This window comes from Aquila chrysaetos, chromosome 13 (genome assembly GCF_900496995.4).
Source record: "Aquila chrysaetos chrysaetos chromosome 13, bAquChr1.4, whole genome shotgun sequence".
NCBI lineage: Eukaryota > Metazoa > Chordata > Aves > Accipitriformes > Accipitridae > Aquila > Aquila chrysaetos.
Window position 1 is genome coordinate 23,076,447 of NC_044016.1, and position 22,234 is coordinate 23,098,680.

The 22,234-nt window shown below is 38.3% G+C and overlaps 1 protein-coding gene across 1 annotated transcript; it reads left to right on the plus strand.

Moving 5' to 3' along the window:
- Positions 1 to 58: 58 nt before the first annotated feature.
- Positions 59 to 21,997, plus strand: NLRC4 (NLR family CARD domain containing 4). The gene is given in 17 exon segments (XM_030035692.1): positions 59 to 348; positions 10,652 to 10,911; positions 12,301 to 12,369; positions 12,372 to 12,674; positions 12,677 to 12,757; positions 12,760 to 12,969; positions 12,972 to 13,044; positions 13,046 to 13,273; positions 13,275 to 13,483; positions 13,486 to 13,751; positions 13,753 to 14,278; positions 17,005 to 17,094; positions 17,862 to 18,032; positions 20,155 to 20,208; positions 20,211 to 20,246; positions 20,590 to 20,757; positions 21,753 to 21,997. Coding segments are annotated over 17 exon segments (3,279 nt in total).
- Positions 21,998 to 22,234: the final 237 nt, after the last annotated feature.

Sequence of the window (22,234 nt, forward strand, 5' to 3'; positions counted from 1 at the left end):
GAGCTGTGGTGGTGTCCCTCTGCGCACCCCGCCGAGGGCTGGCTTCGGCTCCTACGGCATGATCCGGCCGACGTCGCACAGCGGCGTCCTTCCCTTCCGCCCTCCAGGGGCGGCCCGCCTGTGCTGGGTCTGCTCCCCGTTGCCGATGGCATCCGTCCCCGGGCCGCCCGCGCGGAGGCCCTTTTTGGCGGCGCACAGATGCGGTGCTGGGCTGGGGTTTGGGGCTGCGGGCTGCAGCCCAGAGATCAATCCCCACCGGTTGCCGGCTCCTGAACAGGCCCCTCTGCTAGTGCCCTGTGCTATTTACGCTGCGAGACCTGTGGGTTACCAGCGTACCGGGTCGGTTCGGTACTTGAACGCCACGACAAAAGGTAGCCCCGGGAAATGCACTACTTTCAACCCCCTCCACCTCCCCCCCCCCCCCCCCCCCCCAAAAAAAAAAAAGTATTCCTCCAGCAAGTGCTTCTCGTGGAAGGCCGGCTGGCAAGACCGTATGAACAACGAGAAACGGCCCTCTGACGGTGCTGGCTGGTGGGTGCAGGAGCTGCTGTCATCATGATGGGCAGTATTCAAGATAAGAGGCCAGATGTTGTAGTCCAGTCTGACCTCCCAGAACTGATCTGAAGGCTGATGGCAGAAATTCGGTGTCTGCAGCACCCTGGGATGACAGCTTCACCCCCTCACAGCCATCTGAAAGTTTTCCTGGTTGTCTTCCACAAGTTTTGTTCATCTATGTGGCCAATGCCCTCTGCCTGCCCCCACCTACCAACTGCCTGTTAGCGTGTTTAATTGTAACTCTGCTTCTCATTTAATAGTGAGATATTTTCTTCATGTCTTTCTATATGCTGCTTGACCTGTGTAATCTGCTTCCTGCATACTGCTAAAAAATAGTATTTTGAACTTCTGGTATCAAAAGATTTGCTGGAAAATGCTCAGCCTTTCAAATATAACTCTGCGCTTTTTATTTTTCTTTCTTTGTTGAATAAAAGCATCATCGCAAATATTTTCCTTCCATGATGGATATGAAAAAATGCATCCTTTGGACTGTTCAGAAGGAATTGCCTCCATCTTTACTATCCAGCGATTTTATACGGCTCTACCTCCCAGTATCATCAAGGTCATCTGCAACGCTGTTGATAATTGTTTCCCATATACAATCCTAAATCTATTCTGTTACCCTATATCCTTTTTTTTCTCCCATTCTTTTTGATTTAGAATCATAGAATCATTTAGGTTGGGAAAGATCTTCAAGATCATCGAGTCTAACCATCAGCCATGCCCATTAAACCATGTTCTGGAGTGCCTTGTCTACGTGCTTTTTGAATACCTCCAGGGATGGTGACTCAACCAATTCCCTGGGCAGCCTGTTCCAATACGTGAGAACCCTTTCAGTAAATAAATTTTTCCTAATATCCAACCTAAACCTCCCCTGCTGCAACTTGAGGCTATTTCCTCTCGTCCTATTTCCAGCCACCTCACTACAACCCCCTTTCAGGTAGTTGTAGAGAGCAATAAGGTCTCCCCTCAGCCTCCTTTTCTGCAGACTAAACACCACCAGTTCCCTCAGCCGCTCCTCATAAGACTTGTGCTCCAGCCCCCTCACCAACTTGGTTGCCCTTCTCTGGGCATGCTCCAGCACCTCAATGTCTTTCCTGTAGTGAAGGGCCCAAAACTGAACACAGTTCTCGAGGTGCAGGGGAACAACCACCTCCCTGCTCCTGCTGGCCACACTATTTCTGATGCAGGCCAGGATGCCGTTGGCCTTCTTGGCCACCTGGGCACACTGCTGGCTCATATTCAGCCGGCTGTCAACCAGCACCCCCAGGTCTTTCTCTGCTGGGCAGCTTTCCAGCCACTCTTCCCCAAGCCTGTAGTGCTGCATGGGGTTGTTGTGACCGAAGTGCAGGACCCGGCACTTGGCCTTGTTGAAGGCTCCCTCTCAGTATCTATATGCAGTTTTCATGGTATTTTTTAAGCTATACTTGGCCCCTGTATATTAGTCATGTCCTTGGAAGTCCTCTGCCATTCTGAGGTTTCTGGACTGCTCTCCTGCAATTCCCTTGTCTAGAAGGAAATCTGGCATAGTCACAAATCAGACATAGAATGCAGCACATTGCGTACACTCTAGAATTGCTGCCTTTTTAGTTCATAATTAAAATGCATTAGCATATCCAAAAACTTCTGCCACAGTTTAAGCTGCTACATCCATGATAGCTCCTCTGCCAGGCCTTGCTAGCAGCAACTGTGACGAATAGAATAGAATAGAATAGGAGTTGGAAGGGACCTGCAACGATCATCTAGTCCAACTGTCTGACCACTTCAGGGTTGACCAAAAGTTAAAGCATGTTATTAAGGGTATTGTCCAAATGCCTCTTAAACACTGACAGGCTTGGGGCATTGACCACCTCTCTAGGAAGCCTGTTCCAGTGTTTGACCACCCTCTTATTAAAGAAATGCTTCCTAATGTCCAGTTGGATAACCTGCAAAGCATCACCTAGTGGTCTATTCATGATCTGGTAGATGATACTGCTGTGAAGCATGTTTTTGACTGGCCTACAGAGACACCTATGTAGTACTAAGGAAGTTGCAAAATAATACAATTGAGATGCTGTTGCCAGGCTTTGAAGAATCAGGAACCAGGATCTCGTGTTTTATGTGTTCAACAACTACTAGATTTAACAGAAAAGCTCCCAGATAACCTTGCTTAGGCTTAGCCATTAGCTCCTTCCCTCTGCTCCCTGCTGATTACCAATACATGTGTTCTCTGAGGACACTTTTTTTCCCCTGACATCTCAGGGAAACAGGCTTAAATTTGGTATTCATGCTACATATATTTAATTCTACTTCATACATAGAAGGCATTAAATGCCATGGAGCATCAATATGGATGTATTTTAAATTGAAAAAGTTACAGGGTGAGAAATTGCATTAGAGCAGTGGTTTGATTTGGAGAAGGAACCTCCTTTCTCATATATATCCCATTAAAGGAAATCACTGCGAGTTCCATCTCAAATAATTTTGAACAAGTAAGAGCCAATATGATTTTTATGGAGAGAGAATGACTGAAAGCTTCTACTTTGCCATATCCAACCATAACTGAAGTTTGCATTTATATCAGATATAACTTGGGTTCAGGTTCTCCGTGGGCATTTTACAGTGATTATCAGTTCCCTTGCAGCAGCAGAAAAAAATCACCTATAATTGCATGTAACCTATTTTTTTATTGAAAACTGTCTTGATAATAGAAAATGGCCCAGATATTTGTGTAATTTTATTTCCCCGTTAAAAAGTTGAGCAATCAAGACAACTGGTAAGAGTAACTAATTTTCTTTACTATTATGTGGAACTTGTTTGTTACAAGACCTTTGCAATAGGCTTCCTTCAATTTCTGATGTCTCTTCTTCTACTCTGTTACAGCCAGCCTGCCAGAGTTCAAAGAGTTTTTGAATGATGCTCTTAGTCATATGGTTTATTGGTAGGTAGTCCTGTGAGGAGGTGGGAGTTGGACTCAATCATCCTTATGGGTCCCTTCCAACTTGAGATATTCTATGGTTCTATGATTCTATATTATATTTACCTACACTGTTATCATTGTGCTGTGCCCTGTTGTTGCTGGGATATCTCGGATGCTTCTGGAAGCTGTGCCCTCCCTAGGATGCCAGACATTCCTGGTTTTGGACAAAATTAGAGTCATGGAATCATAGAATCAATTAGGTTGGAAAAGACCCTTACGATCAAGTCCAACCATTAACCTAGCACTGCCAAGTCCACCACTAAACCATGTTCCTAAGTGCCACATCTGCACATCTTTTACAATACCTCCAGGGGTGGTGGTATTGTACCACTTCCCTGGGCAGCCTGTTCCAAAGCTTGACAATGCTTTTGGTGAAGAAATTTTTCCTAATAGCCATTCTAAACCTTCCCTGGTGCAACTTGAGGTCATTTCCTCTCGCCCTATTGCTTGTTACTTGGGAGAAGAGATTGACACCCACCTTGCTACAACCCCCTTTCAGGTAGTTGTAAAGAGGGATAAGGTCTCCCCTCAGCCTCCTTTTCTCCAGGCTAAACAACACCAGTTCCCTCAGCTGCTCCTCATAAGACTTCTGCTTCACCAGCTTCGTTGCCCTTCTTTGGACACACTCCAGCACCTCAGTGTCTTTCTTGTAGCAAGGGGCCCAAAACTGAACACAGTACTCAAGGTGCGGCCTCACCAGTGCTGAGTACACGGGGATGCCCGCTTCCCTAGTCCTGCTGGCCACACTATTTCTGATACAAGCCAAGATGCTGTTAGCCTTCTTGGCCACCTGGGCATGCTGCTGGCTCATATTCAGCTGGCTGTCGGCCAACACCCCAGGTCCTTTTCCGACAGGCAGCTTTCCAGCTGCTCTTCCCCAAGCCTGTAGAATTGCATGCAGTTGTTGTGACCCAAGTGCAGGACCCAGCACTTAGCCTTGTTGAACCTCATACAATTGGCCTTGGCCCATCGATCCAGCCTGTCCAGATCCCTCTGTAGAGCCTAGGCTCCTTTTGGCTCCTGTCTTTGTAGTTTTTTGTTTATTTGCTTGTTTTTCAATTTTTTTTGTTTAACTACACATAGGGTTGACAACAAAGAATGCCATGTCAAGGAATTGCTTGCACTTAAGGCAAACCTGTCACTTGCTCCATTGTAATTCTTATTTATTGAAATTGGGTGTCAAAACCTTTAAGGAGTTTGGTACCTGTCTTCTAACAAGACTAGCACCATACACTGCTAGAACAAGACTTGGCGGTACTTCTTGATAAACGTGAGAAGTAGCTCTCAGGGTACTGTAAAAGGGTGGGAGGAGACAAAAGAAGTCTCACACTGGATCAGCTTTGAGGGTGAAACTTGAGACAATGATAATTAATGACAGAATATTATGCGATGAGTCACAAATGTACATTTTATTAATGTGCCAAACAGGAGCAGTGAGAAATAAGATTGCATAATAGGCTGGGTGACTAGTTCTTTCTCTGCTCATTTCATGGCTTCATGCACTGGATCCAATGCTTTGCGTGTGCTGTATGATTTTCTAAGTATAACTAAAATACATGCAGGTTGATGTGAAGCAGAAGACAGTTCTGTGACACTGCTGAGCGTGCCTAGCAAAGAAGAGATCTTGTTCGCTATTTGGAAATATTTTCCATATTTTCTCATTGTCTATGATTCTGACTTGATCTCTGTATGAACATGAGCAAGTAAGTCATTCTATTTCTCTGCTTTCAACAGACTGTTTATAAAGACATTCATTATCTTCTTTTTAAACATGATTTTGATAATAGAAGGAAACTTGTTTTAATTATTTCTTTTCCTAGGGACTTTTTTACCAGCTGAGAACCAAATGGAATTTCACATAGAAGAGATGCTGAAGGAGACAGGAAAGACATTCTGCCCATGCTTACCTAAATTAAGAACAGTGAGTATATTTTCAAGAGTTGCTCCTCCTGATGCCTTGTCATACAAGAACAGTGAAGGATCGAGAAACACACCTGATCTAGGCACTCTGGATTTTTCTCAGCATTTGCTCAAATATTAAGATATTGGCTGTCCTCCCCCTCCTTTCAGCCCCCTTCCCTTCCCCTTCAGACTCTTCAAGTGAGCAACCCCTTGTCCCCTGCCTGGGCTGTGCCAGCGGAGGGCACTCTAGCACTGCTTTTGCCAGATCAGCCCTTGCCCAGGATTTCAGTTCAGGGTGGGATTCTGAAAAAAAGTGTTCAAAACCATTTGAGTAACCTGTTTCACCCAGATGCTGCTACTAGATTTCTCAGCATTTTATGCATTTTCCCCTTCTGTGCACTTTAGAAATAACCGTCATTGATTAAGGCCCAGACTACATGTAAAAATGTGAGCAATCATAAATTGCTCCAGTTGGTCTACTGAAGTTTAGGTTGTCTTGTAGCTCTTTGCACATAACAACCCTTCTTTGTATCTTAACTGTTTGCAAGTGCTGACTTCACTGCTACCACCAGTGGGACAATTTGCCTGCGCTCTGACTTACTATACAGTAGTCAGGGAAAGGAAAAAGGGAAAGGAAGTATTTTAAAAGGCTGTAGAAAGCTGTGCTGCATACAAATACCTTGTTGGATAGCCACAAATCCAATCTATCTGCAAATGGTTATCTTAGGAAGGGCTCCTGTCTAATTTTAATTCTAGAAATACAAAAATCATGCAGTATGTGAATTTAATGGAACATTTTGTAATATTTACTGTGAAAAGGAAGTCAGAATCATTGATGTTAAGAGTCATCTTTTGATTTCTTGGAGGAAGTCTGGAGCCAACTGCTGTGACAGGGGAAGTAGCAGAGTTGCTGGGGAGTTTTATTCCTTATGTGAGGAGATTGAAGTAGACGGACGCCTGTAATCTTGAGAGCAGACAACAGACGACACTTTATTGTTAAAACACACACATATTTATAGTCACATATTCTGCAAAGTCACTGTACACGCGCACAAGCATAAAATATGATTGGTTATATCAACACTGTACACACGCATAAACATAAAATATAATTGGTTATACTAACTCTGTACACGCGCATAAACATAGGACATAATTGGTTATACCAATTAAAACACGCGAAACTTGTCTCAGTCTAATTGGTCAAGATAAACTGCCGAATTGAGGTTCTTTGTGCCAAGTTCCCTTTATCGTGGAATGTGCACCTGTGTTCTTCTAATTGGCATCTTTCTTTTTTAGTCTTCTTGTTTATTCTGTTCAAGGTCTTCTAAAGGCCTCTGGAATGCTCTTGCGGCCGATGTTAGCTAAACATGTGTCCACACTTATGTCTCAGAGTAATATCAGATTAGGCTAATCTTTATGCTGATAGTATAAATCATCCACTTTGAAATGGGTTTTGCATTTGCATCTAGGGCTGTTAGACCCCTCTTTGGGCCTGCCTCACTATAGCTAGCTGCTTGAGTCAGTGCTGCTCCAATTAGTGAGGAAAGCACTGAGCCCTTGCTTCCTGGAACAGCAAGACTCCATGGTTTAGTCTAGATATCACAGAGTCCCACAGTGAACATCTCACTCATGAATTAAAGTTACTATCTTTCAGTGAAACCATTAAAGAGCGAATGAAGTAAATGCATTGTAGATACACTCATTTCTACTGGTAGTAGAAATATTTACTAACTTGACCATTAACCCTGGAGTTTTGATAACTGCTGTATCATAAAATTTCAAATAGTTATGAACTGGAACTTGCTTTACATCAAGAAACGTTCCATATGTTTCTGGCAACAGAAAGGTATTGCACAACATACTCTTTAAGCAAACAAGATATTAAGTAATTGTACAAGGAGGAAAGGAACCTACAGATAATATGGCATGAGATTTTGACAAGCACTATGACACTTTACTGCTTACTGAGTCTTTTTAATTTAAGAGCACTCTGAAGTGGGTTAATGGCTTGCTTTCTTACCACTACCTTCTTGAATATTTTTAAAGAAGACAGTTTAGGAGAGGTTTTAACTTCATTTTGCTATAAATTTTTTTCTCTTAAGTAACCTTACATGCCTTTGGCAGTGGGGAATTTACAACTACTTCTTTTAACTATTTCTTTAAACAAAAAAGAAAAGCCTGTATGCATTTGCTTAGAAAAACTATTAGAAAAGTTGTAATATTTAAGGTGATACTTTTTACAGGAGCAAGTTCAAATTAGTCTTTCAGCACTGTGAAACCAGTATAGTTTTCCAGAATTTATGACTAAGTAGTAATCTAGTATACTAGCAGTTATTATTAATTACTATTAACTATTAAAATACTATTTAGTGTGCTACAAACTATGAGATTATTACTAAGTAAAGCTGGCAATACTGGAGACTACTGTAGATTCTAGAAGCTTTAGAATATTTAAGTTTTGGCTTAGAGAGGGTTAATGTTAATAGACTGTGCTTCTACATTTGATATTTAAGTATTTTAAGGCTTTTTAAAAAAGCTTGTCTAAGCAAACATTTAATTCAGTATATTGTTAAGTTACTCTTAAAAATTGTGGTTTTCCTTACATGAGGATGGTGATTAACTTTTACAAATGAGAGCTGGGGGTTAAAATTGATAGCTCCATGAAAATATTGGCTTAATGCTCAGTAAAAGCAAATGGAAGGAACTGTCAGAAAATGGAGAATCAAAGAGAGAACATTATTGTGGCACTGTGTCCATCCATAAAGCCATATGATATCTTAATACCATGGTCTGCTCTAGCATTCTATCTTAAAAAGAATATAATGGAAATGGAAAAGATCCTAAGGAGTGTAACATCTTACAGAAGGCACTGCTGGAGACGGGATACTGAGCTAGATGGACCTTTAATTTGACCTACTACATTTTATATCACAAATGTACTTTATTTTCTCAGTTGTATCTATTAAAAGTAAGTAATTTTATTTAAGGTACCTTTATTTAGTTTTATGTAATGAATACATGAATTTAAATGTTGGTTTTATACCCTATTACCTTAATTGCCATTTCCATCCAAATGTATCTTGGTATCATTCAAAGTAAAAACAAATAAATAAGTAACATATGGCTCATTCACTATCCTTAATGATAAAAGTGTAAAAAAATAAGAATCTGCATATATATATTACACTATGAAACTATGTGAAACATGAACTGAAACAATGTGAAAAATGAACTGTATCTTTCTGGTTGTCAAAAATAATGACCAATTTACTTTAAAGGTTATATTTTAATGATTATGCTGGTCTATGAGAATGATCTATTTCTTAGGAATTAAAGCACAGAAGATTAAAATAACTTGCTTAAATCAATATTTCCTGCTTATTGATTTGAAACGTGCTTTAAAGTTATCAAATACATGTATAAGATTGTAGTCAATTCACCTAGAGAGAATACTATTACACCTGACTAATTTCATATCAACATTTCACAAAAGGTAATTTTTTTTCTGGTCTAGAAAAGTGAGAGTAATATCTGGAGTATTCAATCTTTTTATTTGTTTTGTTTTTCCTTCTGGATATTAGATTCACTGTTCCACAGTTCAAGCACTGAAACTTTCAGTCTGAACAAGTAAGATTTATAAACTACAGTTTCTTTGTATTTAACATTAGATTTAAATAGTAATTAAAAAAATGAAATAAACTTAAAAAGAAAATATCTTCTCAAAAAACAATACAATTGCTATATTTATGTTCTAGTTATATAATATGGCTATTTATTAACATTGTAAAAAGTCTTGCTCTAAAATGTTTTTAAAGGTAGCCTTTACGGAGAATTTTTATAAAAAAATCCCTATTTTACCATGTTATAAATAGAAAATTTTGGCTTAATTTTTTCTGACGAAATATCTTTCTGAACTGGGTATTACTCATTTTAGCTATCTTACAGTAATTTCTACAGTTTATTCCAAAATATTGCAGATAATTTCAGACTTGTAAAGACCATCTTCTCCCTTTCCTCCACAATTATACAGAAGCTTAAGTTTTATAAAATTATCCCTGAAAAAGTCTTGTTTACTGTAATATTCAAGGTCTAAAAAACTTAGTGGAATGATAGTCCAGTTTATTTTGACATGTGCATGTAAATCAATGCCCCCAACATTTATTTTAAAATTCTACACAATGAAATTACAAATTTGCAAAAAATGTAAAATTCTCAAAATGCAGCTCTTTTTGGAGAAATCCTTGTGGCACATACCCATCTTCCCACAAAAGACATTCCCATGACTACCCTAGTTATTACTATTATATCTCAAATGTCTCCTGGATTTTGTGGAAGGAAAGAGAACAGAGCTGCCCAACTGAAATGGGGCTGTCCCTAATGACTCCAATTTTCCAACATCAGGCCAGAGCCCTATCTCATTCCTATCATATCTTTCTTTTATCTCCTTACTGCCTACACAATGCTGTTACCTACCTTAAACTGGCTATTCAAAAATCATTTTGGCCAGATACAGGCACTTCTTGGCTAGCTTGGGAGCTGAGAATCTGTGCAGTTCTCCAAGCTACACACAGATAAATATCATATATATATATTCCTTCTGGTTCGGAGTGCTTGCATGCCCCGACACTGATTCTTAGCCATCCCAACCACAGAGTACAGAAGCCTGTTTGGGGATGTTTTCATTGTGGGATGTGTTCAGGACTGCCTATGAGCTTGGGCATTAAGTGTAACTCGTTTGACTTTTTTAATCTTAAAATGAGTGTAATAATATTTAAGTACTTCATACAGGTTTTGTTTGAAGAATCAAATTATATTTGTCATGTCCTGCATGAACTTGCCAAGATTTTCAAATGCAGATCCAGAAATATGAACCCATATTTAGACATATCAGTAAATAATATAACTTTCAAAAGCAATTTCCATTGAAACTTTTAATGTTTCTGTGATGCCAACCAACGTCTCAGACATATCGTGTGACTTTCGTACCCATACTGATACATTCCATACTGCATCTTTTTTTACCAGAAACCTCCTAACCATTCACAGAAACTTTTATAAACTTTTCTACATTCTTATGAAGATCTCGCCATTTGCCAAATGCTATTTGTACCTGTGTAGGTATTAGCCACTCAGTGCACCACAAAAGTGTGCATTGAATACTGAAGGACAGATTACGTTTCAGCTACTGTTTGAGCTAGACTTACTCTAAGAAATTGAATTCTCTCTTCTCAGTGAAATTATAGAAAGCAACAGAGTACATCTCATTCAAAGAATGGTAATGATCACTGTTGAGCAAATAGCAGATGACCTTTTGGCCTGCAATGTCATATCTTGTGAAGAAGTGAATGCCATTGCCTGTGAAAAGTTTGAACAAGAAGACTCAAGAATGATGAGTTACATGATTCTGAATAAAGGTTCAGAAGCCTGCAATATTTTGGTTAAGTCACGTGAGAAACACAAGCCTTTTCTCTTTCATGAGCTGCAAGGATATTGTAAGTATTACTGCTTATATTTTTGTCTTCTAATCAGGAGTTAAATTATTATAGAAAAAACCATGAAAAACTTGCAATGCACTCATTTTTACAATAGTCTTATAATTCTGTAGTTAAGTAAACTCTAATTTGATCTGTATGGTCTAAATTGTTTCATCTGAGAGAATAAGAGAGTGAACACTAAGAAATTTTACAACTGTTAAGACACAAAGAGGGGAAACCCAAATCCAGTGAAAAATTCTGAAAAGGTGAAAATCATCTGTGATCAGATAGTTGAAGTTCAGACAGTTAAACACATCCCATCACTTGTTTATTGTAAGAGAGTTGTGGGTGAGCTGAACACTGAATTATATCAGTTCTATGGACAAAATTAATATAAAATCTAATGGGGATATGTAATGAATTTTTCAAACATAAACCTCTTCCCTGGAAGCTGAAACTACTTGTGCACAGGCTGCAAGTTCGTTATGTTGTTAAAGGACTATCTTATTGTATAAATGTAAGGCATACACCTAGGCTAATCTTTCGGCACTCCCAGAGAGGCATGACATTTATTACCGAAACATTTCCCTAAAATAGGTTTCCCTGATTTCCTTCAGTTTGTGGGACTGTGCTTCTTTACTCCACCTGCTTCAAAAATCTGATCTTGAAATAAATGTCTGACTCAGCCCTGTCCCTTATTCTCCATCTATGCTCTTTAAAAAGTAGTGCATACAAACCTTCCAGGACTCCCTTTAGAAGCTGGTTTTTTGTAAGCTTCAGACTTTCCAGATGTTATTACATTTTATTGTGTCTAGGATAGAAGGTTCAATTAAGCTCACCTCCAAACTGTATGAAAGCAACTCTTAGACTAACAAAAAGTAACAAAAATGCAAGAGACATAGTTTAAAAAAAGAACTAGATTAAAAGTTCATTCGGTCCAACAGTCAAAAACTGTTACTGATTTACAAATGTATCTCTCTCAATACTCCAATACCTTTCATATATCTATAAATGCTGTACTTCCATATTAAAACCTTATCACATAAAAAACTCATACTTTCATCATGCATTTGCACATATACACTTTCATATGCCTGTATGCAAGCTTACATTTTTGGAATCCAATGCACGAATAGGGTAAGTCCAAAAGGCCCTCAAATAAGGAATTAAGTGGAGCCAGAGTGGTGTCTGCAGACTGTATGAATCTTCTGCCCAAGGATTAACTACAGCCCTTATCAATTAAGTCTCGCCTAGACAGTGGACAATAAATACATCTCATGCCTCTTGCTTATCACCATTTCATTAATGTAGCAAGTACATTCAGGTGGTTCTTCCAAAAGTACTGAAATTTTAATTGACAAACTCATTGACTATTTAATTCACTGATACATGATCTGTTTGCCTCAGGTACTACCAGGCAAGTGGAACAAGATAAATTAAATTATTTGATTCAGGTTTTAAAGTATGTGTATCTATCTTCAGCTTTTAAAAAATACATCCTCTGGGTAGTGATATTGGCATAATTTTTTATTTTGGAATGGCCTATACTGATGTCTTGCTGTGGAAAAAAAATATACATAATAGCAGGAAAGGACAGCTGACACTTAACGTCCTTCTGGAGGAACTGAAAAATCCCTGCGTTATAGAAGGAGAAGCTGGCAAAGGAAAAACAACTTGTCTAAAAAGAATTGCTGTACTCTGGGCTTCTGAAAATTGCTCCGCTTTGAAAATCTTCCAATTTGTTTTCTTTATCAGCCTGACTAGCACAAGACATGGAATATATCACTGTCTGATCAGCTTCATTTTGAACACCACCTCATCCGCAAACAAGGTTTCATGAAAATGCTACTAGTACAAAGACAAAGGTTCTTTTACTGTTAGACGGATATGATGAATTCAAACCCCCAAACTGTCCAGAGATAAAAGCAATGATTAAAGAAAACCACAAATTCAGGAACATGGTCATTATTGCTACCAGGACTGGATCTATTCATAAAATCAGACAGTTTGGGTCACTGATTGCTGTAATAGGAGATCTATCGGAGGAGAGTTGCAAGAAGCTCATTAACAATGTCTTGACAAGCTGGCTCATGGTCTGTTAAACCAGCTTAAAGAGGCCACTTACAAGAAGAACCTTATGAAGACTCTACTCTGTCATCATTTCTTGTGCCATCCAAATGGGTGAAAGTAATTTTCATCCAAGCACCCAGACCCTACTTTTCTCTGCTTTGTATGACTTGATGGTGGAAAAAAACAGGTACAAAACAAAAGAAATAACAGAAAATCATATGATGCTGAGCATAAATCATTGTGGAGACTTAGCTTTAGATGGAATATTTGATCAAAGATTTGATTTTCAGACTGAGGATTTAGCTGACATAAGAAAAAGTCCTGCTAGCTTCAGGTCTTCTAAATAAATACACAGCTCAAAGACTAAAGCCAACATATAGATTCTTTCACAAATCATTTCAGGAATACACTGCAGGCAGAAAACTTTGCAAACTATTAACATCCTGCCAAGAAGCAGAAGTAAAGAAAAGGTATAGTTATCTACAGAAAATTAATATTATTTCAGATATTACTAATAATTATTTCAATTGATTGTCTACACTTGTGGATCCTCTCTAGATGCCACTAGAATAATTTTGGACTTACTGAAGAGAACTGATCAGCATAGAGATAATTCTGAACTGTTTTCATTAAATAATGTGGCTTTGGAAAGAGAATACACAAAAAAATCAGAAAATATAACAGAAAAGGAAGATTTAAGAGGAACTGACAAGGATATTTTTGTGGAGTGTGTCATTAATTTCTTTTATGAAAGTTCTTCACAATCAGCCTTGAGCAGAGATTTTGAAGAGGGTTTTTTGTGATAAAAGTATTTACATTAATTCTCAAAATATCCCAACTTATTTCTCTGATTTTTTTAGATCCTTACCAAATTGTCTTAGTGTACTAGGACTCATTAAGTTACACTTTTTTGGAAATTACTCAACAAGTAAGGAAATAGATGATGAAAATGTGGAAGATCTTCCAATTAATTCACTTAACACTTACATTCCTGAAAAGGCTGTCTCCTTATTCTTCAACTAGAACCAGAGTCTCAGATCTTTAGAAATTACACTGCAAGATTTCAACAAGTTAAAGAAATGTGATATTAAATATCTGGGCAAAATATGTTGCTCTGCTGCAAGCCTCAAGCTGCACATCAGCAATAGTGCTGGTATCACAGGAACATTGAAAGAAGTCCTTGAAACCTGTGAAAACTTACAAGATCTTACTGTGGAGTCCACACCTCTTACTGTGGAAGATCAGCAACAGATCACAACAATGACAAAGCTGAAAACCTTATATAAAAGAGATCTGCAAAGTGAAAATCTGGAAGGTACAGTAAATGAGATCTTTTAGATAAATGTGGATGAGAAGGTAAAACAAAGGGGCTCATGGCTGCCTTGTATATGGAAGATGCCTGGTTTTGATCAGTTTGAAAAATGTTACATTCCTAGAATGCAATTTTATATTCTTGGTGAAAGTGACTGCAGTCTACTCAGTTACGTAAATTTACTTATTTAGTTGTGTAGGTCAGGTCTGGCCTTTGAATTCCTGTAAATTGCCATTTCATTATATTCTTGGTTCTTGGTACACAATTGTCGTGGTTTCAGCCCAGCCGGTAGCAAAGGACCACGCAGCCGCTCGCTCACTCCTCCCGCCCCCCTCCGGTGGGATAGGGCGGAGACGGAGGAGAGAAAAAAAAAACCTGGAACCTCGAGGGTTGAGATAAGGGCAGTTTACTGGGACAACACAAAAAAAGTTACAACAACAACAACGGTACTAATGAAAGAGTATACAAAAAAAAAGAAGTGATGCACAGTGCGACTGCTCACCACCCGGAACCCGACGCTCCGCCACTTCTCCCACCGAAAGTCGAGAGCCACCCTCCCCCCGGCCCACTCCCCATATATATACTGAGCATGATGTCACATGGTATGGAATAGCTCCTTGGCTAGTTCAGGTCAGCTGCCCCGGCTATGCCCCCCCACCTCCCAGGTACCTGTAAAAATTAACTCTATCCCAGCTGAACCCAGGACAACAATATATTAAAAAATCTGTTTTTTAATAAAATACTAGGTGGGAGAAAAAATGTAACAACTCTGGTGCAAATAATCCACAGTAAATGAGACAATGTCTATACGCTAGCTGAATTTTGTAAGTGCCGTGGGATACAGCATACCATCACTTTAACTTAGTTTTCACAACAGATGCATATGGTTTTGGCAACCAGATGAGAGTGTTGTAGCCTAATCTAGACCTGTAACATTGGGCAGAAATTTTCCCTCATTGCTTCCTACATCTCTGTCATAATATCTAGGTAAGCATTTTTTGGAAAGAAGTCTAGTTCTGATGTTAATACCTAATGTGATGGAAAATCTGCAGTATCTTTTGATAAGTCATTCCCGTAATTAATTAAATGCTTCTAGCTTGAATAGTTGTTTTCTCTGAAAATTGCAATGGCATTATAAATAAGAGTGTAGTAATTATAATGTAGTATGCTCCAGACATATCTGAGGTGAAGGATTCTACAATTAGGATGAGGGACATGTATTTCCTTATGCTGTGAATCACACACATCCGGGATCCTTCAATGTTACTGTTAGAGCACGGCACTAATGGAGGATGGGTGCATCTCCTGCTGGACTGTGCTCTGAGCTTTTCCTCATTCAAGCTATCTATGAATGTATCTTGTCTTGAGAAATGTACACAAGCACTGATGATGCCAAATCTCAGAGACAGGTGATCATGAGTCAGCAAAGCACTCTTGCAGTGATAAAGACTAAGCACATTGTGGGCAGTACCAGTGTACCCTGGGAAGTGGTTATTCCCTTCTATTCTGCACTCTTGAGGCCAAATCTGGAATATGATGTGCAGTTTCAGGCTGCTCAGTATAAAATAGATACTAACAATCTGGTTAGAATCCAACGGAGGGCCACTAACATGGCTAGGGAGCTGGAACACCTAATAACCTGATACATAAGGAGAAGCTAAGAGAACTGGGCATGGTTTGCCTGGAGAAGAAAAGGCTAATGGGGAAACTAATTGCAGTCGTCCATTACCTTAAGGGTGCTGTAGAAAAGATGGAAATTTTCAGAGCTGCACAAGTAAAGGGCAAGAGTCAACAATGTCAAGCTTGTAACAAGGGAAGTTGCAATTGAACATAAAAAGTTTTTTACCATGAAGGTGATCAAACATTGCAACAGGGATCTGGACGTCATTTAATCACTATCCTTGGAGATTTTCAAAACTCGTCTGGACAAGGCACCGAGCAACCTCATCTAACTTTAAAATCAGCCCTGCTTTGAGCAGGAAATCGAACTAGATGACCTCAGAAGTCCCAACCTGATTTTTTCGATCATTCTATGACATATAATCTCAAGATTATTCTGGAACTACATATTAATTAATGCTCTTTCCTGTGTGCCCACATATGCCAAGATTGTTAGGAAGAAAAGCATAAGAATATAACAACAACAGCCATACTGATTCAGAGGAAGGGTCCATCTACCTTGGTTCATTGTCTCCAACAGCACTTGTAAGTGAATGTCTAAGGAAGAGCAAGAACAATGCAAGAATCTATAATAATTTATTCTCAATAATCTCACAGCCTCTGTTTTAAGCTCAGACCAGTTGCCTGTGCTTATGATTTGTTTATTCAGTGACCTCCCCAAAGGGTCCTGCTAGTACTTGTCTGTCTTTGCTTCGAGCCCATGTAAACTTCCTGCATCTGCATCATCCTTTGGCAAAGGGTGTGAAGGACTATGTCCTTAATGTTTGTTTTGGACTAGTTTCAATTGGTGGCCTCTTGTTCTTGTACTGGAAGAAAAAATCCAGTCAGTCAGTCTCTACCCAACCTTTTCCTTGCACTCATTATTTTGTAGACCTCTGTCATATTCTCCTTAGGTTATCCCTTTTAGATGTTCATATTTTCACACAAAGCTATTATTTACTTTTCACAAGAACCTGATATCAGTGAAGTGTATCTGTTCCACATACGAATTTGTTCCTGTATTAAATTAAAATGCTGTATACATCTATGATGGTTTTTTTTTCCAGCAGGTGGACTTATTGATGGAATAAAGAAACTTGTGAATGCTGAAGGGCTTGTAGTTAACATAAGTATGGATGAAGGTGATGCAAAAAAATTAGGTAATTTCCTCTCTCCTATTTTACACCATAATCAAGTATATAGTGCTGAGAATGTGAATGTTTTAACAAGTTGGTCTGAAGTTTGTACATGAAAATCCTATCAACTAATTTAGAGAAGTAATTTCTTATACATTTACGTTGAAGTCTTGATGTGTTCTGTATCCTGATCATCACAAAGTATTGCAGTGCTCCTTTCAAGTCAGTAGTGCATGCTGTAGTCAAACAGATCTAACATACTGATCCCAGGACTGGCTAAGCTGCATGAACCACAAGTCAGGAGGTTGCAAAGATGATACAGTTCTGTTCCCTAACCTATTGCTGACTTTCTGCAAGGTCAGCCACTGGATACCAAGGTTGAAAAGCTTGAATAATGTTTGCTAGGGCCACACAACCCAGTAACTGAAATGGAGACAGCAATTCATATGTCTACCCATCCTCTCTTTGATGGCATGGTAAAAAAATGCTTTTCCTGGATTTGTTCCACAGGAAGATCACATTTGATCCTCTATGAGTTACTTTCTCTGGACTGAGGGGCAGTTTATATTGATTACATGATACAGTAGCTGAACAGGAGGCTGTGTTTATAATTTTTTTTCAAACAAAACCTGTCATATATTTCATGGCATCAAAATATAGATAGTTGTATGCCAGACAGTAAACATCTAACTCTGTCTAGCCATTTGCTGTGATCAAGACATTATAAACATATCAAAACAGTTCACCTAACAATGTGACCTGGGTTGTTTTTGTTTTTTTTCCATTCATAGCTGAAGGTAGCAGAAATTTGAGAAAGCTACACTTATTATACATGAATCATTTGACAGCTATTGGGGATGGCATAACCTACATTGTAAGATCAGTCTCTGATGAACTAAGTGAACTGGAAGAAATCCAACTAGTCAACTGCTGTATCTCCACCAATGCTGTGGAACTTCTAGGTAAGAGTAGTAATAGTAACTTTACAAACTGAATATGCATGTTTTGAAAATCAAAACATAATTCTATAACAGAAGAAAAAAGCATATAAGGATAAAATCAGAAACACTTAGGTTCACATTAAGTTTCAGTTAGCAGAGATGTAAAATACAGTAAGGAAAGTTTTATATAAAGCTTTTATATAAATCCTAAGTATAAAGGTTATATAAAAGAGAAAGATAAACTATTGCATAGCTCTGTAAACACAGAAAATAGGAAAGCAAATAATGGATGATGCAAGCAAACTAGTTTTCAAAGTTGTTTTTGTTTCAGTCATTACCAAAAATATTAGTTCTGATCAGGTACCTACTCAAATAATTTAACAAGGTCACAGTAGTACAAATAAGGATAAATAAAAATTATTTAACTAAAACACATGAACTCAGGTTAGCAGAACCTAGGGAAATTCACAATTAAGTATGTAAGGAACAAGCTGAAAGAATCATTGAACTATAGACAACTGTCTCTGAACATTTGTGGAGGCAAGAAAGTGGAAAACCCAGTATCTTTTCCTTGAAAGGAGGAAATCATAGAGAAGCCAACCTCCCTCTGATACCAAGAAAAATTCTGAGACAGATTATCACACATTTTGTAAGCACTTAAATTATAGAGATAAAAGGTAGTGTGAACAAATCACATCAAACCTTTCCAGGGAACAGGGTAATAAGATTGTGAAAAGATAAGTCTGGATCTATCATAACTCAAATGAGGTTTTTAACCTATCCTATACAACATCCTTAACAAGAAGCTAATGAAATATATACAAATAAAATGGGTGCACAACTGGTTGAAAAATTACTTTCAAAGAGTTATCATAAATGTTTCACTAAGTGAGAGCACATTTTCATACAATCAAATCCTTCCATATTCTAAACAATATTTTAACTGATGGCTTAAATGACAGAATGGAGGATACATGTATAAAATTTCAGATGATACTGAGCTTGGAAGGCTTACAAGCCCTGTTGGAATACAAAACCATAAATAAAATTGGATGCATTTAAGAGGTGCTCCAAAAAGAACGATAGGGGATTCAGTATAGACAGATGTAAAGGGCTGTAGCGGGGAATGAGACATGAATATCATGAATATAAAATGGAGATTTACCTGTGTAGCAGGAAAGAATCAGAGCTCTTCTGTGGAAGACTGGAAATATTATGCTATTGCAAAAAATATCTGCTGGTGAGTCCTGAGCAAGAAATCTGTGCCCAACCTCAGTATCATAATTTAAAAAGGTATGGAGAAATTGAGAGAGAGCACCAAGAACAGCTAGAGGTTAAGAAAATGTGACTTAGGAGGAATGGTTTAGTTTTGTTTTGGTTGAGAGAGAAGACTGAAAAAGATATGAAAAATTTTTTATGCTCTTTAAACATTGCTACAAAGAGATGAGAATCAACCATTCTTTTTGTCCACCTGGAGAAGAAAGTAGCTAAATTTGCAACAGAGAATATTTAGAATGGGTATTGGCAGAAGCTTTTTAAATCCAGGAAGGTAAAATAGTGCCTAGGGAGAATATGGAAATTTTCAAAGAGCAAGATAGATAAATATGTATCATGAATGGTTTAGTCTTATCAGTATCCTGCCCCATTACAGATGTTTAGACTCTAAGGTCCCATCTAGTCCCACTCTTCCACAGTTCTCTGATTCTGTAAAATATACATTTTTATATCATAACAAAAAAACTTGACAGCTTTGTGAAGCAGGAGGTTGAAGTCACCAGGGCTTAAACCACTAAAGAATCTCCCATGTGTTCACATAGCTTTGCCCTGCTTCTGTGTTGCACAGACAACTTAAAGTTGTCTCATTGCCACTAAAGATTCACTTAGCCACCAGAATATAAGTTATACAGAACCATTATTCCAGCTCTTACAGCTGGCCAGGTCCTTTATTTTATCAATTCCTAGAGACACAGTTAACAAGAGAGCACAGTTTGCATCAGAGAGACGTCAGAAAAACAAGAAAACTCTGGAGGTTTTTAAAAATCTTGTCTTGCTGTTCATTAAAAAACAAAGCTAAGGAAGGTGCAATAGAAGACAAGTCATGCTGCACTGAAAACATGCATAACAAGCTTTTTTCCTCTCATAGCTCAGAATCTTTGTAATTTGCCAAAACTGAATGTACTTGCTTTGTCGGAAAATTATTAGAAAAGAAAGGAAAAGATGTTATCCACAGACTTGGTAAGTCAGAAGTTTTCTTTATCTAAATCATTTGAATTGGGAATGAGCTTCAATTCTAAGACCTATCCAGACAGAAATTCAAGAATTCTTTCCTCTTTTATTTTTAAGTAGGATATAATTGGTATCCTGAACCATTTCCTCTCAGCAAATGGGAAGTTTTTAGAAGTGAGGAATATTGTATGCAATTGGCTGCTCTGTCTTTGCTATCAAAGCAACAATCTTGGAGTCTTTAACCTACCAGGATTTTCTTCACTGTTGAAATGTGATTTGGTTTAACTTTTTAAAGTGATTTTACAGTGAGCTGTTATAACAACAACGAAAAATTGCACTTATTTTCATTTAGTTGATGGCTTAAATGTCCTGCCTGGGATGAAAGTGCTGATGCTTCCCTGGGGGAATGATGTAAAGGTTTGCCTAAAAAAATTGTTAAAACTACTGGAAACAATGCCACAGCTGATGAAACTTGGGTTGAGGAAATGGAACTTCACTGATGTGGAGGTTAGAATTCTAGGTAAGGAAGGGTACTGTGGATGAGCAAAGGATGAAGGACAAAAACTAGACAAAACTCAAAACCAGTTCAGGAAACCCAGCAATAAGTGAAATAGCATCAAGTCTGAGTAGGAGAGAGAGAGAGAGAGATGATATATATAGCATTAGATGAGCCAAATAACGCCCACATTTCTGCTCAATGAGGACCATTTTTCACTGCATAAGTAGTGCAAGGAAGACGGCAGGCAACTGGAGATTCTGGTGAAGAAGCTCCTTGAGAGGGAATAGTTTCTGATTGACGGATTTATTATCGCCTCCATAAACATGGCAGGAATAGAATTGGACTCTTCTTACAGTAAATTGTCCACTAACATAACATCTGTTACAGAATGTATGTCAATAGTAGAGTTAAAAAAGGCCAATGCTAGTATAACTTTTATCAAGGTAGATAGCTGAAGATTGGGGAGATATAAAAACTACATGGATTCACATCATTCACCCCTTCTGAGGATACAGTAGAAATGAAATGTCAAAATGAATGAGAATATTCATGACCTTGATCTTGCAATGCTTTTGTGTGAGTGGTCATAAGCAGCAGTCCATCAGCCCATTTAAGCTAATGACCTCTCTGTAGTTAAAAGGATCCTGTTGTACGCAACATACTGCAAGGTTATGTTTTAACAAGGAAGAAAAGTCTAGATATAAAAAAAAATTGTGATCTGTGGCTGCTATATTTTACATTCTTGGTTCTAAACAAGAAAAAAAAGTAATATGCAAGCACATGTTTAAATCCTTTTCTATTAAGTGTGGTATTGTTTTAAGCATAGAAGTTCAACTGAATTCAGTAAGACTCAATTCTTCGATATCCTGAATAGGAATCATTCTCTTTGTTAGGGCTTGAAGCAAAAATAAATACATAAATACATAAATAAATATATGTTCACAGGCAATTTTTTTTGAGAAAGAACACCTGCAGAAGCTTCAGCATTTGGACTTGGCAGTGAATTGTGTGGCAAGCAAAACAGCTTTCCTTCATCCAGCCACTGATCTCTCTCAAGAAGCTGATATCTGTAGATTTCAGCAGCAAAAAAGACTGGGTGCCCGCATCACTGTTAGTCTGCAAATTAAGTCAGGTACCAACCACACTGAAATATTTAAAAGAGATTGAAGTCACTGGGTGGAAGTTTGATTGCCATGATCTTGGACTTATGGAGGGTGCAAAGATAAACTGTGGAAAACAATTTCAGCTACTGCATTCTTAAACAGAACAAGCTTTCCCAGGGGACATTCACTTACAATCCTTCATATTTGAGAAATGCTCTTTTCTATAACCACTCATTGAATCAGCAGCTCTAGGGTTATTTGGATCTCCTGGTCTGCTAGTGAGACTGGCGTGAGAATAGTATCACATCCTTTTCTGGGAGAAACAGGTCAAAAGAAAGTAAGAGAGAGATTACCTTGCATTAGCCCCAAATCCAGCAACCTGTAATGCCTCTCAG